The following is a 27,301-nucleotide window of genomic DNA, read 5'->3' on the forward strand; positions in this document are numbered from 1 at the left end:
AGCCTGGTAAGAATATTATTACATCCTTAATTCAGCTATCAATGAACTTGTAGTATATGATACAGTTTTTGGAACTGGGCTAGGCAATTCTATGACGGCAACTTCAAAGAGGGGTTTGCGCTACAAAATAGGGTGTGACTGGAAAAAGCATGGGTTTGAGAATGAAGCAGGAACGAATCTGAATCTTGACGGCCAAGAACGCCCTGTATCTTTAGACAACTTACTTAATTTTTCAGAGCTTCAACTTTCTTATCTGAAACTGGTAATATTCCTTAACTCACAGAATTATTCAAATAGTCAAATGTTATTACTTGTTGCGATTCTAATAGTGTTAATGTCTCCTTTGGTATGTAGATCCCAAATGTGGTACCGTTTCAAAGTGACATCTTTCATTTTAATTCTTGGGACTACTCATGGTGCCTTTCGATCCCGAAGATCTGTAAACCCTGAAGCAAACATGAATATCGTAAGCTGCTAGGAAATAAATGCTGAGTTGCCAAAGTAACAGAGAATACTAATCTTTCTTTAATTTGGGGGTGCTTTTATTTTAATAGATCTGCAGTCAAATTTATATCCTTGCATCCGTATATTTTGATATGAGTCAGCCCACAGTCCCCATTTACTGTTCTGTAGCTTTAGCCTTATTTTGTCCCTGGTTGAAAATGTATATAAATATTTATGGAGGACTAACAAATTCTCTTTTGTATACACGCATAAACATACAAATTTCAGACCTAAGCTTACCTATGAGCATAGACATACAAACATCTTTGAATAAACATATATTTTTAAATTGTATCTGGTTGAGTAAAAGCATGACCGATTAGTAGTTAGAAAAAAGTAATGTATAAGACTGATGAATATAATGTATAACACCTTGGTAGGTGTTCTAGAAATATCTATTACTGAAGGCATCAATGAACTAGTGAAAAAAATAGTCCTAATGTTGAGACGGTATGAAGGTCCATTATTACATTAATAGGTTAGATTGTTATCACATTACATTAACAGACCAATATACTAAAGGTTTCCTTTTTCTTTATCTAGAGCCAAATTATTTCCTATTGGGGCTACCCAGGTGAAGTGCATGATGTTGTAACTGACGATGGTTACATCCTTGGCCTTTATAGAATTCCTTACGGGAAGGCGAACAATGACAATTCAGGTAATATTCAATCGAGAACACATTGGTGACTTTCTGGGACCTGAGATTCTTCCCTTTGCCACTTCTTTTCAGTAAGTTTAGGACAAGAAAAGGATTTAAAGATTGAGTGCACCGAAAACTTCTCTACGTGCCTGAAAAAGAGAATGTGATGTTCCACTGGTTTCCGGTTCACAGAGGGTTTTGTTGTGTGTGTGTGTGTTTTTTTTAATGTTTATTTATTGTTGAGAGAGAGAGAGAGAGAGAGCGAGCAGAGAACAGGCAGAGAGAGACAGAGACACAGAATCTGAAGCAGGCTTCAGGCTCTGAGCTGTCAGCACAGAGCCCGACATGGGGCTGGAACTCTTGACCCGCAAGATCATGAACTGACCCAAAGACCAATGCTTAACCAACTGGGCCACCCAGGAGCCTCTGGAATGGTTTTATTTATTTATTTATTTATTTATTTATTTATTTATTTTTAATTTTTTTTTTTAACGTTTATTTATTTTTGAGATAGAGACACAGCATGAATGGGGGAGGGGCAGAGAGAGAGGGAGACACAGAATCAGAAGCAGGCTCCAGGCTGGGAGCCATCAGCCCAGAGCCCGAAGGGGGGCTCGAACTCACGGACCGTGAGATCATGACCTGAGCCGAAGTCGGACGCTTAACCGACCGAGCCACCCAGGCGCCCCTGGAATGGTTTTAGAGTGAGGTGGAACACAAATTGTTCCACGTTTTCTTTGTGGATCACTCTACTCATACGTGTTGATTCACTACAAGTTCTTTGTTTCATGAGGGGTTAGAAATGTAACAGGGTAACATTATTCTGTAGGTTTGAAAAATGGCTGGTAAAAATTTCCTTCCTCGTCTTTTGGCTCTCTTGTCTACGAATAGCAAAGAGATCAGGTTGGTAATAGCCTCATGGTTCTTTACTCCAACAATAAGGTACATCACTATCAGAAAGTGAGGTGAAAAGATAAACCACTAAAATTTGTCACGAGGATTATAATTCTCTATCGGCCACTTATGAGCAGAATATGTAACAGATTACTTCTGCTTACTCATCTAATTGCTCAAATAAAAACCAACCTGTTTTGGGCTGCCTTGGTGGCCCAGCCGGTTAAGCGTCTGACTTTTGATTTTGGCTCAGGTCATGATCTCCTGGTTTGTCGGTTTGAGCCCCTCATCGGGCTCTGTGCAGACAGCTCAGAGCTTGGTGCCTGCTTTGGATTCTGTGTCTTCCTCTCCCTCTGTCCCTCCTCCTCTCATGCTCTGTCTCTCTCTCTCTCAAAAATAAATAAACATTAAAGAGAATTTAAAAAACAACAGTCAGCCTTTTTTTTTTCTTTCCTCTTTAGATTTTCTCCCTGAGAAGAATGTTTCTCATATTATAGAATACCGTCTCAAGTTCTCATTTTGAACATTAAAGTACATTTCAGAGAAGATATTAATTTGAAACCACCTCCACCAATGTAATTTGGGATCCTTATAAAGGTCACAGCTACTGGACAGAAAATATTCACATAGATTTAACATAATCATAGTGATCACTTTTCAGGGTATGATCTAATTTCACGAATACTGTAATAAAATATTCAAAGGGAATCTAAAAATACAGTAAGGGCTTTAGAGTTGTCTAGAAGCAGGGCCAGAGACAGAGATTCAGGTGCATGTGACTTATTGCTGGTCTACCGTCAGGAGAAGGTCCTATGGAAATCAGGGGAGGGCAGGGGAAGGAGCTAAGGAAGGAAGGATGGGACTCAGCTAAGTCCAGATGCAATCTGATCTCAGAGGAGCCCGTGGGTCCGTGAACTGACTACCAAAGTGGTCCCGCCTTGAAGTTAGGGAATTAGCCTCACTCTCCATGTTGCCACACCTTTGCCTGAAGGCTACTCATAGAAATAGATATAATCTCCTGCGTGAGGCAACTGCCACTAGCCCGGGGCCAGTCCTACAGAGAAAGGGGCAATAATGAACACTCAGAAAGTAAAACCCACAGCAACTAGAAGAACGGTCCCCCTGCTTAGTAAAGGAAATCTAGATGGGACCCCAAAATAACAGAGTGCACCCCTTGTGTTGCTAGATCCGTCTGTTTTTCACATTAAGTTTCTTTCATCCCGGTACAGGTTTTCCAGGATTTTGGAAGGTCCGAATTTCTGGGAAAGCTTACAAGAGGAGGGAGAGGGAAAGAAATTATGGCATCTGCTTTTGCAGGTGACCCTAAGGCCATGACTGGTGCTCATACATTCCCAACTGTATTACCCAGTGTCGATTCCCCTCCCTCTGAGCTGTCTTCCCTGATGTGGCCATCCAGGTCCTCATCCCTAAGGGCTACCGTGTCCATAACAGGTCACAGTTGCAGTATTTACACACTTACAGGTGAGACAAGGCACGGGAGTAACAGCAAAAGATATCCCAGTGAATCACATGAATACCAAATGTATTTTTCTATCCTCATCCTGCATCAGAAGCCCTACCTCCTCATGATGATCAGGACCCATTACTCCTGCCCAGGTAGTAATTCTTTTCCTTGCCCCCAAGTCTTCCAACATGAGGAGCCCAAGTGACCAGGCGGCAGTCATAGCTTTCTTCTTTCTTTTCTTTTTTCTTTTCTTTTCTTTTCTTTCTTTTCTTTTCTTTTCTTTTTTCTTTTCTTTTATTTTTCTTTCTTTTCTCTTCTTTTCTCTTTTCTTTTCTTTTCCTTTCTTTTTTCTTTTCTTTTCTTTTTCTTTCTTTTCTCTTTTCTTTCTTTTCTCTTCTTTTCTTTTCTCTTTTCTTTTCTTTTCCTTTCTTTTCTTTTCTTTCTTTTCTCTTTTCTTTCTTTTCTCTTCTTTTCTTTCTTTTCTTTTCTTTCTTTTCTTTTTTCTTTTTTTTCTTTCTTTTCTTTTTTCTTTTCTTTTCTTTTCTTTTCTTTCTTTTCTTTTCTTTCTTTTCTCTTCTTTTCTTTTCTTTCTTTTCTTTCTTTTCTCTTCTTTTCTTTCTTTTCTTTCTTCTTTTCTTTTCTTTTCTTTTCTTTTCTTTTTTCTTTTCTTTAGATGTTTACTTCATGAGCTAGTGGAAGTGTTTTCTGCCTTAAACCAGGACCTCCAGATCTGAAGAGCCTTCAATTGTGAGGACAGAAAGTGCAAACCCCTGAGTGAGTTACTGGGTATTAGTGTCACACCTAATCCCTTATTTCTCAGATTCATGCGTTCTACCAATTAGGGGAAGCAGCACTATGTTCTGGGCGTTTGTTTAAGGTATATAATGAGTCCTGAAGGATCGCACCCGTGCTTACAGGACTGCATCTCCCAGCTGGTTTCTCTTCCGGGGTGTTGTTTCATTGCTCTGCGAGGCTAACAGCCTCGTGAGGGTTGTTATGTGGTAAAACCAGTGGCCTTCTAATGAACGCACCCTCTTTGACCTGGAGTGAATTCCTTTATTCAAAGTAATATCATGAGGGGTTTCATATTTGTAGATCAGACATTCCATGAACTCTTGAACAGTAGTGCCGGGTGTGGTTCTGTGTGGTAAGAAAGGTAAATCATAGCAGAAACAGATACCAATCCTAGTCATAGTGAACTGCGGCCCTTTCTAGGAGAGAAAGGGTCTGATGTACACAACTGGTCTCCAAGTGGCTGGTTTGGTCTTTTCAGGGGGTGCTACTGTGTAAGATCTCCTTTGCAGACAGGTTAGACACACTGCCCGGGCAGTAGCTAGATCTGCTTTGATGAGGGGCTCACATTGGGGGGCCAGTTTAGCCTACATCTCTGTCATCGTGGCTCCTCCTTGGTGAGAAGCCCAAACTGGGGCAGCCAGTTTAGTCTACATCTCTGTCTTCATGGCCCCTCCTTTTGTGAGCCCCCTGCATAGCACTGGGATGGCCAAGACCAATGTCCAGCTGACATCTGCTGGTTAAGTCACCCTATGCGCTTTTGGTTGGCTAGTGTGCCCTGGGAAGTACTTGTTCCCTTCCTGTGCCCTGGCCCCCCGACTGAGTATTGTTCTGGAGGGCGGATGGGGAAAAGACCAGAGGAGAGCGTCTTACCTTCCTGCGACAACTGCACCACAATGGACACTTCTGTAAGACTCTTTCCACTCTTTTCTGTGAAGTTCATGTAGGGTTCATGGGATGGAGTTTATAGGATGATATGGACTTTCCCCATTTCGACTGTACCCTGTTCTTCACACCCTGTCCTGTCCTTGGAGCTTTCTCTGGCCTTCGCTAATTCTTCAATGATTCTTCCCAAACTATTCATATTGGGTATCCCCCATGAAGAAGGGCTATGTCTCCTCTTTCCCTGTAAGCACCTGTCTCTCCTCAGATTTGGGGCCAGATTTTTGCTCTGTGAATCAGCTCCCTGATATGTATATTATATATATATATATATATATATATATATATATATATATATATATCAGGGATATATATATTTATATATAATAAATATACATATATAATTATATATATAATTATAATATATTATATATTATATATATTCTATATAATACACACATATATATTATATATATAATATATATTTATATTATTATGTGTGTATATATATACATATATATAAAAGCAATATTTTTCCAGTTTATTATACATCCCAAAACAGAAATAGAAGTTCTCCACTTCTGAGCTTTTAAATTTTGCTGATGTCCTCACCAGAGTATTTTTTTCAACCTGGTAGGTGTTCTATCCTGTGGGCTCTCCCAAGGCACGTTAAGTCAGTTGGTGGGTGTTCTTTTCTCATTCAATAGATTAGCCTCCGTATCTTTTCCACCCCAGTCTGCTTTCTTATTCTGGAATTGTCTAAGCTTCTGAGAAACCCTGGCAGAGCATGAGGACTGACCCCTGGAACCACTGCGGCTGTGTTAAATCTTGTATCGTAGGAACGCACTCACGTATGAACAAACTCTCCCTTATCCAGCATATCCGTATGTATATGTTTCCTTTCTATCTAACATTTAGGCGGACTCTTCCAACTTCTGCGGTCATATACGTATTAGCCAGATTTTGTAGCTCTCTTAGCCTACGATCTCACCTCTCCCTCAGCAGACCCAACACGCTCCAGCTCAGAGCCTGGAGCCTGCTTTGGATTCTGGGTCTCCCTCTCTCTCTGCCCCTCCCCTGCTCATAATCTCTCTCTCAGAAATAAATAAACATTAAAAACAATTTTCTTCATAAATAACTTTTAAAAAAGAAGAGAGCAGAGGAAGGAGTTAAGCAAATATGTGGTCTCGCCTAGAGTCTAGCCTCCCCTCCCATCCCTTGGGGTGATACACAACACGAAGTACATCAGAGTCGGTCCAACCCAGAAGCAAGGGACTCAGCTCTCTGTACCTTTGTGTCAGTTGGTTGAGAAGGTGGCCTCCTTCCTCCTGTGGTGTGGGAGCTCCCTTTCAGCCAACACCGTACATTCTCAGCCTCCCCCGAGAAGGGGCAGCCGGGTACAGCTTGGTAACACGATAGCTGGTGGGCGCAAACATCAGCCTGGTCAGTGGGTCTGTGCGGGGCGCCCACAGCATTGGGGCAGTAGACGCTAATGATGCGGATTATGCGTAAATCACAACTCGGGGCTTAACAAAGTTACTCGTGAGCACATTTAACATTACTCAAAAGGTGTTATTTCCCAAAAAGCTTGCGAGCATAATCAGAGTTCTGGGAACTCTGTTAGGTAACTAGCACAGTGGTCCTAATGATGACACATATATTGAATATGTCTGTGAAAATGTGATTATAAAGTCATCTTACGAAATGGAAGAGTGGGAAAATCATACACAATATAATATTTTCTGCAATATGCTATTTAAAATGGATATGAGTGCTCCCATCCCTCTTAGATATTTGAATAAGCCTTAAAAGTTTATATATTTAGGGGCATCTGGGTGGCTCAGTCGGTTAAGCATCTGACTCTTTATTTCAGCTCTGGTCATGATCTCACTGCTCATGAGTTCGAGCCCTGCATCAGGCTCTGCACTGACAGCACGGGACCTACTGGGGATTCTCTCCCTCTCTCTCTGCTCCTACTCCCCTTGCATGCATTCTCCCTCTCTCTCTCTCTCTCTCTCTCTCTCTCAAAATAAATAGACTTTGAAAAAAGTTGATGTATTTAAATGAGACACGGCCTAATGATGCACTTGGTCATTTGAAAAATATCCATTAGTAAACTAAGGTGTTTAAATTAATGTGTTTAGGGGCGCCTGGGTGGCTCAGTCGGTTAAGCGTCCGACTTCAGCCAGGTCACGATCTCGCGGTCCGCGAGTTCGAGCCCCGCGTCAGGCTCTGGGCTGATGGCTCAGAGCCTGGAGCCTGTTTCCGATTCTGTGTCTCCCTCTCTCTCTGCCCCTTCCCCGTTCATGCTCTGTCTCTCTCTGTCCCCAAAATAAATAAACGTTAAAAAAATAAAATAAAATAAAATAAAATAAAATAAAATAAAATAATGTGTTTAACACATTATATCTCTGACATATATCTCTATATCTCTGACATAGAATGGGACTAAACATTAATAATTTACCCTATTTCGGGGCGCCTGGGTGGCGCAGTCAGTTAAGCATCCGACTTCAGCCAGGTCACGATCTCGCACTCCGTGAGTTCGAGCCCCGCGTCGGGCTCTGGGCTGATGGCTCAGAGCCTGGAGCCTGCTTCCGATTCTGTGTCTCCCTCTCTCTCTGCCCCTCCGCCGTTCATGCTCTGTCTCTCTCTGTCCCCAAAATAAATAAACGTTAAAAAAAATAAAATAAAATAAAATAAAATAAAATAAAATAAATAAACTAATGTGTTTAACACATTATATCTCTGACATATATCTCTATATCTCTGACATAGAATGGGACTAAACATTAATAATTTACCCTATTTCTACAATATAAAATTAAACAAATTTTTTTAATCTCCAAACTGTCATGTATTAAAGATTGAATTTCCCATGAGCTAGTTACACAGATATTATAAAATTTATTTAAAAAATTTTTTAATCTTTATTTATTTTCGAGAGAGAGACAGAGTGTGAGCTGGGGAAGGAGCAGAGAGAGAGAGAGACACAGATCCGAAGCAGGCTCCAGCATCCGAGCTGTCAGCCCAGAGCCCGACGCGGGGCTGGAACTCACTGACTGCGAGATCATGACCTGAGCCGAAGTCGGACGCTTAACCGACTGAGCCACCCAGGCGCCCAGATATTATAAAATTTAAAAAGAAATTCTCTGCATCTTTCTTTCCAGCTCAGAAACTTGTTGTATACTTGCAACATGGCTTGTTGACATCTGGCAGCAGCTGGATTTCCAACCTTCCCAACAACAGCCTGGGTTTCATTCTGGCCGATGCCGGTTATGACGTGTGGCTGGGGAACAGCCGAGGGACTACGTGGTCCAGGAAACACCTGTACCTGAAAACAAACTCCAAAGAATTCTGGGCCTTCAGGTACCAATAAACTCAAACAATGTTTCCTTTTGTTTGATAAGTGTATCGAATGTTTGGTTTGGTTTTTAAATGAAATGAATTAGAATGCGGCTCTTTTCTCAGTCAGGTCTCTTAACAGACCATCAACGTGGATGCAAATTTTGGCTTGAAAATTAAAGAGTGCTTGTCTGATTTTAAGCGTGTTTCTCCTTTTTCAGTAGTGACCTTCCTTGGCCAACCCCACCCTTCCTTCAACCATTCTTTTGCTCCATTACACTTAGTGTATCTCCCTGTACATAGAATACACGAACACCCTCTTTATAAGACTATCTTAGGGAGGGGCGCCTGGGTGGCTCAGTCGGTTGGGCATCTGACTTCGGCTCAGGTCACGATCTCGCTGTCCGTGGGTTCGAGCCCCACGTCGGGCTCTATGCTGACAACTCAGAGCCTGGAACCTGCTTCAGATTCTGTGTCTTCCTCTCTTCTCTGCCCCTCCTCACTCATGCTCTGTCTCTCTATCTCTCAAAAATACCTAAACATTAAAAAAAAAAATTTTTTTTTAAGACTATCTTGGGGCTATTTTATTTCCTTGACTTTGTGTTCTCACGGAAGTTTGTGTTAACAACCCATTAGTAGCAAGGGAATTTCAATGTTCTTTTTTCTTTGTCTTTTTTTTTTTTTTTTTTGTAGTTTTGATGAAATGGCTAAATACGACCTCCCCGCCTCCATTGACTTCATCGTGAAGCACACGGGACAAAAGGAAATATTTTATGTGGGCCATTCCCAGGGCACCACTATCGGTATGGTGCTAATGTTCCTTAAGGACTCTTGCACGGTCTGCAGGCATCCTTCTCCAGGGTGTGGGTGAACTTCCAGAGCTGCGAGGGAAGTAAAGGAGACCTGGAGGCAGGGATGCCACAGCAGCACCTGGCAGCTTCCCCCCCTTCCCTTCTACCTTATCTTCTCTAGTCACAAACAATGGATTGTCAATAACATGTTGTTTGCGGTTTTGTTGGTTTCCAAGGGTACGAAAGTTGGCTATCCATCTCGAGATCATGACTACCTCTTGGGCTACAAATAGAAATTTCATACCGACTCTTATTGCTTAAATGTAGCAAAGGACGTTGGGAGGGAGAGACCTGAAAGGGAAGTTTATGTTTATGCATTCAGGGTGGATGAGACTTAAGATGTGCACAAGGGCGAGGAAGGTCATCACATGTTTAAAGACGACTAGAAAAGAGCTGCCCACAGCTCACGGCCGTCATACTTCTGGCTCATGCGTCACAGCTTCACTTTCAGGAAAACAAATACATTCCCTAAGACCTAACATAATTCTCTTACGTGGTATGCTAAACTTTTGTACTTTCACCCTTTCCACTTTGGAAGTTACAAAGGCCATTTTATGATAGAAGCCAATATTAACCGAGTCTGTTCTAGGCTGAAAACTATCATTTTCTTATGAGAATAATCCATTTCCCGTTTTAAAAAATGTGTTGAGTAACAGTCTAATCCCATTTTCCATAGATCTGTTCTCTGATGTTAGTTAGCCATGGGTCAGTTATCCGGAACCAGGAATCCTGGAAAATCATGAAATAAGAAGCAAGTGGGCTACGTGTTAGAGCTTATCGACTCATACTATGATATATAATTCTTTGGTTATTTGCCTTCTCGGAACTCAGAAAACAGAAAAGCTATAAAAATATTTAAGATGTGCAAATATGTAGCCTGATAAGATGACAAATAATTGTCATATTAGTGACTCTAAACTAACAATATAATATAAACCAGCATTCGGTATCCTCTGTACAAGAAGGCATGGAACTTTTTAAATAAATTAAAAGTAAATAGGGGCGCCTGGGTGGCGCAGTCGGTTGAGCGTCCGACTTCAGCCAGGTCACGATCTCGCGGTCCGTGAGTTCGAGCCCCGCGTCAGGCTCTGGGCTGATGGCTCGGAGCCTGGAGCCTGTTTCCGATTCTGTGTCTCCCTCTCTCTCTGCCCCTCCCCCATTCATGCTCTGTCTCTCTCTGTCCCAAAAATAAATAAAAACGTTGAAAAAAAAAAGGAAAAAAAAAAATTAAAAAAAAAAAAAAAAAGTAAATATTAAACTTATGTGACATTTATTGACTCTGTCACCTAAAGTGTAAGATTCAAATACCAGAAAAATCAACTTAGCGTGTTTTCACCATTGCTACTTATACAAATGCTAAATGTTGTTTCTGGTTTTTAAACTACGTGTTAACAAGACTGTTTTATTGCTGGTTTATCACAACTTATGATCTAGGTATTATTTTTAATACTAATAATCTGCATTATGTTGTGATTGATATGCATGTCTCATACTGGGTGATTGGTAAACGTTTGATAAGGGTATTAAGAAATGAGTGAGTCAACAAATAATCCAGTGAAGAAATGGGCAGAAGACATGAATAGACACTTCTCTAAAGAAGACATCCGGATGGCCAACAGGCACATGAAAAGATGCCCAACGTCCCTCCTCATCAGGAAAATCCAAATCAAAACCACACTGAGATACCAGCTCACGCTGGTCAGAGTGACTAAAATGAACAAATCAGGAGACTACAGATGCTGGAGAGGATGTGGAGAAACGGGAACCCTCTTGCACTGTTGGTGGGAATGCAAACTGGTGCAGCCGCTCTGGAAAACAGTGTGGAGGTTCCTCAAAAAATTAAAAATAGATCTACCCTATGACCCAGCAATAGCACTGCTAGGAATTTACCCAAGGGATACAGGAGTGCTGATGCGTAGGGGCACTTGTACCCCAATGTTGATAGCAGCACTTTCAACAATAGCCAAACTACGGAAAGAGCCTAAATGTCCATCACCTGATGAATGGATAAAGAACTTGTGGTTTATATATACAATAGAATACTACTTGGCAATGAGAAAGAATGAAATCTGGCCATTTGCAGCAACGTGGATGGAACTGGAGGGTATTATGCTAAGTGAAATAAGTCAGACAGAGAAAGACAGATACCGTATCTTTTCACTCCTATGTGGATCCTGATAAACTTAACAGAAGACCATGGGGGAGGGGAAGAGCAAAAAGTTACAGAGAGGGAGGGAGGCAAACCATAAGAGACTCTTAAATACTGAGAACAAACTGGCGGTTGATGGGGGGTGGGAGGGTGGGTGATGGGCATTGAGGAGGGCACCTGTTGGGATGAGCACTGGGTGTTGTATGGAAACCAATTTGACAATAAATTATATTTAATATAAAAAATTTTTAAAAATACATAAAAAGAAAGGACTTCGCCTGGGTGGCTCAGTTGGTTAAGCACCTGACTTATGATCTCTGCTCAGGTCATGATCCCACAGTCCGTGAAATCGAGCCCCATTTTTGCCCTGCGCCGACAGCACAGAGCCCGCTTGGGGCTCTCTTTCTCCTCTCTCCTCCCTGACTCACACTCTCCGTCTCTCAAAATAAATAAACCTTAAAGAAGTATTTACAAAAATAAAATAAAAATAAAGGACTTTAAGTCCATCAGAGTACTTACACCAGAGTACAAGCCTACATTTAGTAGTGGATTTAACTTAAATAAATAGAGCTAACCAGTTGTGATAGAAGTCATACTAGAGGAAGTGACCTACATTTTATTCAATGTTTTTATCTCAAAGTTAAAAGGATTACCCTCAAGAATGTTGTAGACTTAAAACCCTTAGCTAACACCATACTCAGTGGGGAAAAACAGAGTTTTCCCCTAAGATCAGGAGCGAGACAAGCATGTCCACTCTTAGGGGTGCCTGGGTGGCTCGATCAGTTAAGAGTCTGACTTCGGCTCAGGTCATGATCTCACGGTTGGTGAGTTCAAGCCCCGCATCAGGCTCTGTGCTGACAGCTCAGAACCTGGAGCCTGCTTCGGATTCTGTGTCTCCCTCTCTTTCCGCCCCTCCCCAGCTCACACTCTGTCTGTCTCTCTCTCAAAAATAAACATTAAAAAATTTTTAAAAGAAAAAAAATGAGCGAGTCAGTTATTCAAAGTCTATTGGATTTACTCTTTAAAAATTGTTTTTTTTGAATCTTTATTTATTTTTGAGAGAGAGAGAAAGAAAGAAAGAGAGAGAGAGGACAGAGCAGGGAAGGGGCAGAAAGGGACGGAGACACGGAATCTACAACATGCTCCAGGCTCTGAGCTGTCAGCACAGATGACACAAGATCATGACCTGAACCAGAGTCAGATGCTTAACCACTGAGTCACCCAGGCGCCCCTGAATTTACTCTTGTTTGCCACGATGTCATTTATTACGATGGTAGTAACTGCATATGAGTAGTTAATCTCTGTCTTATTTTCTTTCAGCTTTCATAACATTTTCCACAATACCAAAGATAGCTGAAAAAGTCAAAGTATTTTTTGCCTTAGCTCCAGTTTTTTCTATTAAATACTCAAACAGCCCTTTAATCAAAATGGCATACAAGTGGAAGTCAGTGATAAAGGTATGTTATTCCTTTCCTCTACATCGTTGATAATCCAAATGACAATATTCTCTCCTTTCAAAACGAAAGGTCTTGGCTATGTGTGAATTTAATTTTGTGGTTTTATTTGCACTGGATTCTTGCTTTTGTTTCTACAAAGGAATAGGGTTTTACTTATAATACCTTTGGACATGTTATTATGAAGGAAAATCCAGTGGTCAACTTATCTCTACCTTGTGTTTCCAAGTTTTGCCCTTAATGTAAATGTTTTAAACTAATGTGAGATAATGCGTTTGATTATAAATATAGTGAACTCATCACACCATTTCTTGATTAATTATTTTGGTCTTCCAAATACAAATAAAGTAAATTTATTTTACAGGCTTTTGTTGGCAACAAAGCCTTCTTACCTAATACTTCATTTAAAAGATTTGTTGGTGCAAAGCTGTGTCCACTAAAGATTTTTGGCAAGATTTGCCGTGAGGTCTTGTTTTTGATGTATGGATGTGACCTGGAGAACTTAAATATGGTAAGAACAAGTTGAATTTGAAATGTATTTTGTCAGTTTTTAGAAAGCAGCTCGTAACAGTGCCTTGTGTGTTATTTTGTGATTTTCCCATATATACTGATAGTTAGATTCTCAGTCTTTCTGATTTTGTGACTGTACCAATATTCTGAAACTGATCAGCGTTAGTATGTTGAGATAATTTTGCTTTCGCATTTGTCTTGCTCTCTGTAAAGAACAGAGGGCAGCTGCTGTGATGGGTATCTTTACTGGTCTTTGCTTCTGGGTGTTAGTTTCCCAAAATTTCTTGTATTTGTCTTCTATCACTTGTTTGTCACAACTCCTACTCTTTTGTTTTTAAGTTCATTTACTTATATTGAGAGCAAGAGACTACGAGTGGGGGGAAGGGCAGAGAGAGAGGACAGAGAGGATCCCAAGCAGGTTCCATGCTGTCAGCACAGAGCCCAACGTGAGGCTCGATCCCATGAACCGTGAGATCATGACCTCAGCCAACATCGAGAGCCAGACACTTAACTGACGGAGTCACCCAGGCCCTCCCACAGCTTCTACTCTTATATCTTGGTTCCTAACATTCCTTCCCTTTCTTGTTGATCTCTTTGTAATTAGCATTAGTGCCCGCTAATTATCTTACATGCTCCTGGCATTTGTCAAAATTCCTGCAGTGGAAAACTGTTTCAGTGCTCAAGCCCCTATTACCGAGGCCCTATGGATTAGTTGTATCTACATTCTATTACAGATGTAGGCATTCACTCTAAGACTTTTTCAGCACATTAGATTTAAAAATCCAGATTTGGCCGGGGCAGTTGCAGCATTTAGACTAGTGGTTGGTTCCTGCACCTGTACGATTTAATAATTTCTCAGTGAGAACCAATCTATTCATTCAAAGAAAGAGAAGTTGTCAAGATGCCCATTCTTACCAACTTAGTCCATAGATTCAATGCAATCGCAGTCAAAGTCCCAGGAGGTTAGTTTAAGGATATTGACAAACTGCTTCCAAAGTTTATAGAGAGAAGCAAAACTGAGAGTTACCAACACAGTATTGAAGGAAAGACAAAGTTGAAGGACTGATACTACTCAACCTCAAGACTTATTATTAAGCTACAGTCACCTACAGTCATAGTGTGGAATGAGTGAGAGAAGAAACTACTAGATCAGTGGAAGAGAATAGAGTGCCCAGAAATAGAGCCCCATAAGTATCATCAACAGAGCTTTGACAGAGGAGAAAAGGCCATGCGATAGAAAAATGATAGTCTCTTCAACAAATGGTGTTGGAGTTGGAACAAGCAGATGTCTACGTGCAAAAAAAATTTCTAGACACAAACTTCACACCCTTCACAAAATTAACTTGAATTTGGATCATAGAGCTAAATGTGAGATGCAAAACTGTAAAACTCCTAGAAGATAACATGAGGAAAAAACCTAGATGGCCTTGGGCATGGTAATGACCCCCAGGGTGCTACATGTGTTACAACTGATGAACATACATTGACACGTCGTAAGTACCCCAAATCTATAGTTTACAGTAGGGCTCACTCTTGGCGTTCTACATTCTAACAAATGTATAATGACATGTATCTACCATTATGGTATCATATAGAATAGTTTCACTGCCCTAAAAATCCTTTGTATTTCACCGATTCATCCCTGCCTACTCAGCTCTTGGCAATCATTGATCTTTTCACTGTACCCACAGTTTTGTCTTTTCCTACTTGGAATCCCACAGTTTGTAACCCTTTCAGATTGTCTTCTTCCCCTTAGTAACACACATTTAAGGTTCCTCCATGTCTTTTCATGGGTTGGTAGCTCATTTATTTTTAGTGCTGAAAAATATTCTCATGTCTGGATGTATCACAGTTTACCTATGCACCTGCTAAAGGACATTTTGGTTCACGTGTTGACAATTATGAATAAAGATGTTATAAACATCAGTGTGCAGATTTTGTGTGAATGTACATTTTCAACTCCTCTGCGTAAATACCAAGGAGTGTGATTGCTAGATTGTATGCTAAGGACTCCTTTTGCTTTATAAGAGACCCACCAATGTGTTTTCCAAAGTGGTTGTGCCATTTTGCGTTACCCTCAGCAATGAATGAGAATCCCCGCTTCTCCATATCCTCACCATTTGGTGCTCACAGTGTATTGGACTTTTATCATTTTAGCAGGTGTATAGTCATCTCTTACTGTTCTTTTGAATTGCATTTCCCTGATAACGTATAATGTCGAGCATCTTTTCATGGTCATTTGCTATCTGTGTATCTATTTGATGAGGTACCTGTTAAAGTCTTGGCCCATTTTTAAATTGGGTTGTTTGTTTCCTCATTGTTGAGTTTGAAGAGTTCTTTGCATTTTGGGGGTAACAATCCTTTACAGATGTACCTTTTGCGAATATTGTCTTCCAGTCTGCGGCCTGTCGTCTAATTCTCTTGATACGGTCTTTTGCAAAGTAGAAATTTTTAATCTTATTGAAGGCCAGCTTGTCAGTTATTTTCTTTCACAGATTGTGCCTCTGGTATTGTATCTAAAAAGTCATCACTAAACTCAAAGCCAGCTAGATTCTCTCTGCTTTGTTACCTCCTTGGAGTTTTATAGTTTTGAGTTTGACATTTAGGTGTGTATTCCATTTTGACTCCTTTCACTCTTGTGAAGGGTGTAAGGTCTGTGTCTAGATTCTTTTTGTTTTTTTCTTTTTGCATGTGGCTATCTAGGTGTTCCAACACCATTTATTGAAGAGATTGTTGTGTCTCTATTGCATTGTTTTTTCTCCTTTGTCAAAGATTAGTTGACTCTATTTATGGGGGTCTATTTTGGGGCTCTCTGTTCCATCTATGGATCTCTTTGTCCATTCTTTCACCAATACCACACTGTCTTGATCACTGTCGCTTTGTAGGAAGTCTTAAAGTCAATTAGAGTCAGTCCTCCAACCTTCTTCTTCCCTCACAATATTGTGTTGGCTATTCTGGGTCTTCTGCTTCTCCATCTGAACTTTAGAAGTGTCTGGGGGTTGTTGATTTCCTTAAAATAACATGCTGCGACGTTGATAGGATAACATTGACGTTATATGTCTTGGTCACTGACTGAGGTTCCCAGGGACCCTGTAGGCAATGCAAACCTAGGTTGACATGAAGGCTGCTCTATTTGTGGTCGCTTCATTTTTGAGTTGTGTGAAACTTCGGGACCCCAGTTTGTCACAGAGAGAGTTTCTTATTAAATCTCCCAACTGCCTTTGGCAGGCCCTGGGCTGATTTTTGTTTTCTTCAACTAGCTAAGTTCTCAGAATGAAGCTTCAGATCCTCTAAGGCTGGCAAAGAACTTGAAGGAAAACTGGCTTCAGTACTTTGCTTTTTTGAGGGGTCTTTGGTTTTTTTCTTGTCTATTTTTCCTGGAAATTTTTAATTTAATTTAACTTAATTTAATTTAATTTTTTTTTTTTTTTTTAAATTTTTTTTTTTCAACGTTTTTTATTTATTTTTGGGACAGAGAGAGACAGAGCATGAACGGGGAAGGGGCAGAGAGAGAGGGAGACACAGAATCGGAAACAGGCTCCAGGCTCCGAGCCATCAGCCCAGAGCCTGACGCGGGGCTCGAACTCACGGACCGCGAGATCGTGACCTGGCTGAAGTCGGACGCTTAACCGACTGCGCCACCCAGGCGCCCCTTAATTTAATTTTTTAAGTCTATTTATTCATTTTGAGAGAGAGAGAGCATGCACGAGTGGGGGAGGGGCAGAAAGAGAGAGGCAGAGAGAGACAGAATCCCAAGCAGGCTCCACACTGTCAGCACAGAGCCTGATGTGAGGCTCGAACCCACAAACCATGAGAACGCGACCTGAGCTGAAACCAAGAGTCGGATGCTTAACCAACTGAGCCACCCCGGTGCCCCCTGGTAACTTCTTCCTATATTTTCTGTTCTTTTGCCTTCAAAAAGGATGTATATCTATGTGAGTTCCAAGAGTTCTGAATGTTTTCCATATGGGATGACGGACTATGTAATTTAGAAATCTCATAATAGCTTCTACATTAATGTAAAAATTACACATGTAGTAAGTACATTTATGTATTTAGTGGAATATAATTTAATCTTTTGTTTATATTATTTGTTTAAAAATAACTTTACATTTTCTTACAATTATTTACTTTAATAAATATCAAAGATTATGTTCTCTATGATTGGGCTAAGCATAAAAATAATTTTTTAACCCCTCAGAGTCGTGTGGATGTGTACATGTCACATAACCCAGCAGGGACATCTGTTCAAAACATGCTTCACTGGAGTCAGGTATAACTTTTATAACTTTTAAAGTGCATTTTAGTACGATTTTAATCTTTACTACTCTTGGTTTATCCCCCTCATTCTCGGAATCATGCCATTGCCATAGGATGATAAATTTGGAAGGATAAAATGAAACTTACATATTCGTGTAATTCTTCATAGATTATAATACGTTAATATCATAATCTATCCGGCCCTCTAACCTAAGCAATGATCAGAGCAATATAATTATTTTCTGTTTTACAAATAAGAAAATGTTAATAATTCAGAATAATAGACTAGGAATCATCTAGGTCATGCCCCTCATTTGACTTGCCCCAAAATTCAAGGCTACTCCTTTAAAAAAAAAAAACCTAAGACGAGCACACAGGTGTCCCAATGTCTAGTCTGTCACTGGACTACACTTTCTCCTCTGTGAAACTGTGAAGTCCATGAGGGCCGTGAGCCAGTTTTGTTCACTTTTGTATTTGCAAGGCTGAGAGTTCTGGGGAAATAGCAGACACTTAAGAATGTTTGTTGAATGCATATTGGCGAAGAAAAAAAATCCAGTGTGAGTATCATGTCAATGTTGAGAGCCAGGATGAGATTCTAGAAAGAACACTGTACTTGAGATCAAAACACCAGATGCTGAGTCCTTTCTCTGAACTTTACTGGCAGTGAGAGGCTGAGCAAGCTCATTTAATCTCTATGAATTCAGTTTCCTTCATTTTAAAAATGGAGTTAATAATAATGCTCTGACCTAACAAAAATTATGAGAGTTAAACAGGGCGATGATTATGAGTGTTATTTAAACTTAATAAACACCGATGAATTTAAAGTATTGTTGAGATAGGGGCGCCAGGTGGCTAAGTCGGGTAAGCATCCAGCTTTGGCCCAGGTCATGATCTCACGGTTCATGAGTTCAAGCCCCACAGAGCTATCAACACAGAGGCACCTGGATGGCTCAATCAGTTAAGTGTCTGACTCTTGATTTTGGCTCAGGTCATGATCTCACAGTTTATGGGTTCTAGCCTGGGAATCTCTCTCTCTCCTTCTCTCTCAGCCCCTCCCCTGCTTGCTCACTCTGTCTCTCTCTCTCTCTCTCTCTCTCTCTCAAAATAAATAAATAAACTTTAAAAAAAAAGTTTCGGGGCGCCTGGGTGGCGCAGTCGGTTAAGCGTCCGACTTCAGCCGGGTCACGATCTCGCGGTCCGTGAGTTCGAGCCCCGCGTCGGGCTCTGGGCTGATAGCTCAGAGCCTGGAGCCTGTTTCCGATTCTGTGTCTCCCTCTCTCTCTGCCCCTCCCCCGTTCATGCTCTGTCTCTCTCTGTCCCAAAAATAAATAAACGTTGAAAAAAAAAATTAAAAAAAAAAAAAGTTTCATTGAGATATTGGTTAAGGGCTTTCTCATTTAAAAATGTTTAAATCTAGGGGCACCTGAGTGGCTCAGTCAGTTGAGTGCCCAACTTCGGCCCTGCTTGTGATCTCTCAGTTCGTGGGGTCGGGCTCTGTGCTGACAGCTCAGAGCCTGGAGCCTGCTTCAGATTCTGTGTCTCCCTCTCTCTCTGTCCCTCCCTGCTCACACTCTGTCTCTCTCTGCCTCTTGAAAATGAATAAATGTTTAAAAAAAAATTTTTTACTGTTTTAATCTGTTCAGTGGTTGCTTTCGAGGTAAATTATTAAAAATCTTCAGCTTACCGTTAGATTTAGCTCATTGCTGATGATAGCCAGGGCAGGAAATAGAAGCAACCTTTGCGTGCATACTGAGCACCTAGTATGTGCCCTATGTTGTTCTAAGCTCATTGTACTTACCAGTGAACAAACTAAGTATCCCTGTCCTCCTTAAGCTCACATTCTAGCAGTAGATATACAGACAGTAACCAAGAAGCAAAGCAAGTAAGTAAATCATCGAAACTTAAGAAGGGGCTAGAAGCTATGGAAAAATAAAGGGGGGAAGGGAGGATAAAGAGATGAGGCATACAGGGCAGGGGATTGTGTTTTTGAATAGAGACACAGGCCAGCCTCAATGAGATGCTGACATGTGAGAAAAGATTTAAAGGCGCTGAGAAAGTTAGCAACGTGAACAACTCGGGAAGAGGATTCCGTACAGACAGAATAGCCGGTATACAGGCTGTTAGTCGGGAGCATTTCTGAGAGTCACGGCTACAAGGTCCCTCCGGCTGATGTCAGTGATTAAGGGAGGGAGGAGTAGGAAAAGGGGGCAGAAATGGAATAGAGCCAGAAAGAAACAAGAGCGCCATTGTTAGGACTCTGGCTTTCTAGCTCAAGTGAGTAGCCCCTGCAGGGTTTTGAGCAGGGAGGGGACATGATCTAATTTACATTTTGGGGGCGCGTGGCTGGCTCACCTGGCACAGTGTGCGGCTCTTGATCTCAGGGTCGTGAGTTTGAGCCCCACGTTGGGGGTAGAGTTTACTTGAAAAAAAAGAAAGGAATACTTTGGGTGCCATGTTGGATAGGCTGAAGTGGGGCAAGAGTGGAAGCCGTGAGAAAGTTAGTAGATTACTACTGTAATCCAAATAAGAATCGGTGATGGCCTGCACTGATGTGTTCCCAGGAAGGGTGGTAAAGAGGGTTGGATTCTGAATTTACATGCGTTTTGTAAACACGCAGCCAAGGACATTTAATGATGGATTCTACGCGAGGAGAGAGAGGAGAGTCTTGGATAACTCCAGAGGTCCTGGCCTAAGCAACAGAACGATCCAATTGCCATTAAAGAAGGTTGGGAGGTTTGGGGGTGGAGTGGGTTTGGAGGAAAGATACGAGGTTGTAGTTTGGAGATGTTAAGTGTGAGACATCCGAATGATTAATCTGAAGAAGCAGTTGCATACAGGAGTCTAGGATTAGAAGAGACTCACAGAAGAAGACGGACGTTTTGAACACGGACGCCTTTGAAAGCCAAGAGACCGGATGAGAACACGGAGTGAGTACAGATAGGGAGAAGGGGAGCAAGGCTGGAGGGCTGAGACATGGAAAGACTCAGAGGTCAGGAAGCAGAGGCTGGATGAATATGCCAAAGAGACAAAAAAAGGAGTAGTGAGAGAAAAATGAAAATCAAGAAATGATGGTATTGTAAAAGCCGAGTGAAAAAAAGTTCTCAACGATAGAATGAACAGCTGTCAAGTGCTGCTCGTAGGTGAAATGGGAAAACTTCTCCGAATTGACCAAAGTTCTACAAATGTTAAGGTCGTAAATAACCCTGGCCATTTTGGGGGCAGGAAAGAGCTGCAGGGGAAGCAGTGTTCTCGGGGAAATCAGGTGGTCGAGACGACAAGGAGGTGAGGGAGCCCATCAGAAATGGGTTTTAAGGTACAGGCTGATGACGAATTCCCGATGGTAGAGAGGGCTTTAGAGCTGGGGGGAATTAGAATGGGACAAGATTTGGGGGCAGGGGGTGTATGGAGACCTGTCAGGTGTAGAATCCCAGAAAAAATAGTAACCCGAGAGTCTGAACCTCCTTGCAGTGAAGACATTGTCAGGGGGAAAAAATGGGGATGATCAGATTAGACCTAGTAAGTTCAAAGCAGGTAGTGGTGGTGAGGCTGCAAGCATGGAGGGTGAAGCGAGGGATGGCTTCTGGCCCATTCTTTCGAGCGCTGTTGTTTGAAGCGAGGTGTTTAGGAAAGTATCACTTTAGCCCTAGTGCACTTAGTACTAGACGCTCACTTTTGACCTCTGTGGATGAAACGGGATTTCTTGGGAAGCCTGACATTGTCCCCAAGCACACCGGCCCCCTTTAATAAGGTAGCAGACGTCGGGGGAAACATGCATTTATATGAAGATGATAGGATCATATTCTGTACATCCCCTGCCCCCCGTCTCCTACCTCTTCCATTTCTTGCCCTTTACGAGGGAAGGGAGAAGCAAAGAAGTCTACCTGCGTATGAACCAACAGACAATACTCAACGCACACCTCACGCTATCCCCTGCCGCGCTAATAAACACGAGTATAATCTTACTTTAAAAATTTTTTCTTTCAGCTTTTTAATTCTAGTCGCTTGAGAGCTTTTGATTGGGGCAGTCCTGTTCTGAACTGGATGCATTTTAATCAGGTACATAATTATGTCTAAGCTAAAAACTATCTCTGGGCTCAGTTCAGATGACGTTGCAATAGATAAAAGCTCATGTAAAGCCTGAGAGTATAATAACAGTGTCAGAAGAACCCGCAGGTGAAGATCACTGTAATTTGTCTCCATATTGTCACATCCAGCCAGAAGGGCATTTCCATATTTTCCCTGTATGCTACCAAATATCTTGGATAAGCCTGGAGAAGTTGACAGGCTGTAGAGTGATTCATCCCATATATATATATATATATATATATATATATATATATATATTCCCATATGAATATATATATAAATATATATATGTGTATATGTGTATATATATATATATATATATATATATATATAGTGTTTATAATAGGCATAACTCTGTGCTTAGTTAACTAAGAAATAAAAGGCATAATATGGTTCTTGACCCTAAAACTATTTATTGTATTTGGGAAGATAAGATAAACTCATTATAATTAGGAAAATGTAAAAGTCAATGAGAAGGTGGTAAAAATTGTATGAGTAGCGGGACAGAAGTCTGGTCTATCTCCTTCAAACTTACCCTTTTCCGCCATACTTTTCTGCCTTAGCTAAACTCCACACTTGATGCGGTTGGCTTGTGTAAAACTCCGAAGTCAATCAGAAATCAGAATCGATAAAGTCAGATTTGACTTCGACCATTGATTTTTACCATTTACATATCAGCAATTATGCAGCCACCAAAAATTTTGATTAAAATGCTTTCACGTTTGGGGTGCCTGTGGGGCTCAGTCAGTTAAGCATCCAACTTCAGCTCAGGTAATGATCTCACAGATGGTCAGTTCAAGCCCCGCATCGGGCTCTGTGCTGACAGCTCAGAACCTGGAGCTGCTTAGGATTCTGTGTCTCCCTTTCTCTCTGTCCCTCCTCTTCTCACACTGTGTCCCTCTCTCTCAAATAAATAAACATCAAAAAAAATTAAAATACTTTCACGCTTTACAAATGAGACTGCAAATACCTCTGTGGATTGTTTGAATGCTCTGAATTAGAGCAACTGTCCAGTTTTGATTGGTATCTGATGTATTTCTAAGTAAAAATCGTAGTAACAATTCTTTGCTATCCATTGCTTCCACGGTAATAATTATTTTAGAATCAGCTTATTTTACAATGGTGTATTAAGTCATCATTTAAAGAATCAGTAAAGAACACCTTCTATGTATCATTTTCGGTGACGACTCTTGTTTCTACCCATTGATGTTTAGACAACTTCTCCATTTTACAACGTGACATGCATGAATGTGTCAACCTCAACTTGGAACGGGGCCCGTGACGTGTTGGCTGATCCTCAAGATATTAATAATCTACTTTCTGAAATCACAAACCATATTTACCACAAAACCATTTCTTCCTACAATCATATAGACTTCTTGTTCGGATTAGATGTGTATCATCAAGTTTACCGTGAAATCATTGACATTATCCAAGGCACTCTGTAGAGAACCACGGTCCTCTGTGTTGAAGGATCTACATAGTTTCTATTAAAACCCAATCATCTCTTCTTACTATGTGTGTTTTTCCAGTTATTTAAAGAAAGTCTGGAATGTTTCATATTTTTTTTTCACGGCCCCAAGGCTTCCATGCATTAAATCAGCGGCATTTATTACATGGGGGGAAATGGCGGGTTCGAACTCAGCCTAGGGCCGTCTGTTGAGTTTCTACATGTAACGCGCATCACTAAGAACACAATCTGAAACATTTTCAAGGGCAACGGGTGACTTTTTGAGAAAGGGGCTTTCTTTTCCTCTAAGAAATATGAATATGTATGACATAAAGAGTTTGAAAGAAGGTTTGCTGGTGTGCAGCTGAGTTTTCTCTACGCCGAGTGAAGAGTAGAAGAAACACTTTTGAGCCAGGTAACAAAGTTTGGGGCAGGAAAAAGAAAGGAAAGAGCGCCTGGAAGCCAGGGTCATGGTCATTTTGTTGCTTCTGCCCCACTTCCAGCCACGCTGCAGAAGTAGACGGACAGATCATAAAAGCCATGGGGGGTGGGGGTGGTTATACCTCACTTCCCAGGGTGGATAGCCTGCCTTTCCAGCCAGTGTGCGTGGCAAGTAGCAATGGTTGAAGCATATTTCTAGGTAAACCAAACTGATGGTGGCCTCGCAGAATACACACTGCAACTTGGCACACGAAAGATCCAAGAGCCTCCCACATACCAAAAGAATGTCGAACCGTTCAGCAGAGCTGGGAAGGAGCCTAAGGTTTGGGATGGAGGGATGCTGTCAGTAAATGCAACACGTATCACAGGAGCCACAGACAGCGGTGAGCCATGGACATCAGCAGCCGCTGCGGGACACATCGCTTGCGGGGACTTATGCCCCAGGGGAGGCTGGACCCCTAGTCCTTCCGACTCCTGGATAATGTATAACTTCGCGGGCTTTCCTGCAAAAGTCTGCGGGAGAGCAAGACATAAAGGAGGAGTTCTGGAATTGAGTGTAAATTTACCACGTGTGTACCGGGGGGAAAGAAACAATCTATAATTGCCTGAATTGGAAAATTATGTTTCCTGCTCCAAGCAAAACGGAGGCCTGAAGGCCAAGTCAAGTTCTCTCTGAAGCTGCTAATTTTGCACTTAACACGGGCTTATGGGCTTTAAAATGCATTATACAGAAAATAAATGGAATAGGCATAGGTAGTGAGAAGAAATAAAACGCATGCACACATTACTGGAATGCAGCGAAGGCACATAACTTTAAAGGTCACAGTTAAGGCTACATACAGTTCATTCCTTCCTTTCTTTGGTATCCTTGGTGCTAAACGAGTAGAGCCTTGAGAATAGATGCACATGTAGAGATATCTTTTTAAAGGGTTCAAGAATGTTCCTTCAAAGTTGTCAAATGACCCTTCACAGAAGACAAATGTGAGGGATAATTATGCAGAAGAATTATTCATGTTGAGATGTTAAAAATAAGTCGGAAGTTTCTGGTAACAGTCAACTGAGTGATTCAGACCTGGGACAACTGTTAAAAGCATTTATTTGAAGACAAAGGGAGGGGTGCCTGGGTGGCTCAGTCAGTTAAGCGTCTGACTTTTGGTTTTCGCCCAGGTCATGATCTCTCGGTGCTCGAGTTCGAGCCCCACATGGGCTCAGCTCTGGCACCGCAGAGCCTGCTTGGGACTCTCTCTCTCTGTCCCTCCCCCACTGGCGCTCCTCTGTCCCTCTCGGGGAGAGAGAGAGAGAGAGAGAGAGAGAGAGAGAGAGAGACAAGGAGAGCTAAAAATGCAGCAAAGACTTACAGGTCCAAGAAAAAGAAGCCCAGAGAAGTATACCTGGCATTTTAGATGTTTCTACCCTAGCAACATCTGCTCATTCCAGGCCAAAAACCTCCAAACAATTGTAGAAATTGTAAAAATTGTAATTTAGCTTACCAAAAGGAAGTCTCTCCGATAAACCTTGATCCTCAGGCTTTGGATTGGAACCTCCAAGTTCTGTACCCTGACTACAGTCAAACTAGAAATTGATCATCCTTTCAGAAACTGTAGCCCACCTTTTGATCATGTGAAATCCTCATGTAGAAAGATGATTTGGGAATACTGATGCTCTAACCACCTGTCAGAAGCAAAAGTAAATCTTCTCTGAAGGAAAATCAAGTCATCCAAGGTGCTAGAAATAATGCTAACATTTTGCAATGTTTCAAGATAGGTCAGTATACAAAAATAACTTCTGTGTTTGTATACTATACTCACATAATTGCAAAATGATATTTTAAATATACCATTTACACTATTATAAACAATATATAATAATATAATACTGAATAATACAGGTAAATATGCTCAGGTTCAAAGACAGTATTATTAAGATATCCCCTCTTCAAATTTACCTACATATTCAAAGAAATGCCAATCAAAATTCCACTAGGCTTTTTTTTTCTGGAAATTATTATACTGATTCTAAAACTTTTGTAGAATTACAATTAATTTGGAATTGACAAAATAATTTTGAAAAATGTCCAGGGACTTGCACTACCTAAGTGAAAGACTTAAATCACATAGGTGCATTAATTAAGACAGTGTGGTGTTAGTATAAACATATCTAGATCCATGGAATGATACAGAATCCAGAGATAGACTACATCTATGCAGTCATTTGATCTTCAATCAGGTAAAAGATTGTGTTTTCCAAGGTGGATATGATTACAGAGAAAAGATGAACTTTGACCTTTACGTCACATCATACATAAAATTTAATTTGGAATGACTCCTAGACCTACACCCCAAACCCAAAACCCTACAACTTCTAGATGACAACAGAGAAGAAATCCTTTGCAATGTTGGGGTAGGGAAAACGTCTTAGATGAGACAAAGCTTGAGCAACTATAAAGAAAATTTTGATAGCTTGAATACCATGAACATTAAAATCATCTGCCTGTCAAATGACGCTTAAGATTGTGACAGACAAGCCATCAACCTGGGAAAAAATATTTACAACAAACACATCTGACAAAAGATGTTTCTCTGAACTATATAAAAACCACTCTGAAGCGAATAAGAAGAAAAGTAACCCAAGAAAATGTAAGCAAAAGACTTAAACAAATTCTTCACAAAAGACATAAAAATGGCCAGTGAAACGGGTATAGGAAAAGGTGTTCAACAACATTAATCATCATGGAAATGAAAATCAAACCCACCACACACCTGTTAGGATGGCCATTAGCAAAAAGTCAAAAGATACCAAATGATGCAAAGACGTACAGAAAAGAGAATCTTTATGTACATTGTTGATGGGAATGTAAATTGGTCCAGTCACTATAGAAAATCCTATGGAGGTTTCTGAAAAATTAAAAATATAATTACCATATAATCCAATAATCTCACAACTGGGCATATATCCAAAGGGAATAAAATAAAATAAATAAAATATCTCAAAGAGATATCTGCATTTGTATGTTCATTGCAACATTATTTATAGTAGCCAAGAAATGAAAACAACCCAAATGTCTGTCGGTGGATGGATGGATGATAAAGATCCAGGGGTGCCTGGGTGGCTCAGTCAGTTAAGCATCCAACTCTTGATTTCGGCTCAGGTCACAATCTCAAGGTTTGTGAGTTCAAGCCTCACATCGGGCTCTACACTAACAGTACAGAGCCTGCTTGAGATTCTCTCTCTCTCTCTCTCTCTCTCTCTCTCTCTCTGTCTCTACTTTCTCCCTTTCCTCTCTCTCTCTCTCTCTGTCTCTCTGTCTCTCTCTCTCAAAAATAAAATAAACATTTTATGGGGCACCTGGGTGGCTCAGTCAGTAAAGCGTCCAACTTTGGCTCAGGTCATGATCTCATGGTTTGTGAGTTTGAGCCCTGCATTAGGCTCTGTGCTGACAGCTCAGAGCCTGGAGCCTGCCTTGGATTCTGTGTCTTCCTCTCTCTCTGCTCCTGCCCTGTTCATGCTCTGTCTCTCTCTGTCTCTCAAAAATAAATAAATAAACATTAAAATAAAATAAAATAAACATTCTAAGA

The 27,301-nt window shown here is 41.0% G+C and overlaps 1 protein-coding gene across 1 annotated transcript; it reads left to right on the forward strand.

The window, feature by feature from the left end:
- The first annotated feature begins 358 nt into the window (after positions 1-358).
- Positions 359-23,349, forward strand: LIPJ (lipase family member J). Its single transcript, XM_086681296.1, has 9 exons — positions 359-466; positions 1,048-1,165; positions 8,351-8,549; positions 9,219-9,328; positions 12,846-12,980; positions 13,324-13,490; positions 17,691-17,762; positions 21,734-21,805; positions 23,050-23,349. The coding sequence occupies exons 1-9, from the start codon at positions 362-364 to the stop codon at positions 23,281-23,283; spliced, it is 1,212 nt and encodes a 403-aa protein (XP_086537422.1). The 5' UTR covers positions 359-361; the 3' UTR covers positions 23,284-23,349.
- The last annotated feature ends 3,952 nt before the right edge of the window (positions 23,350-27,301 follow it).

This window comes from Puma concolor, chromosome D2 (assembly GCF_028749965.1).
Source record: "Puma concolor isolate L17-30 chromosome D2, mPumCon1.1.hap2, whole genome shotgun sequence".
NCBI lineage: Eukaryota > Metazoa > Chordata > Mammalia > Carnivora > Felidae > Puma > Puma concolor.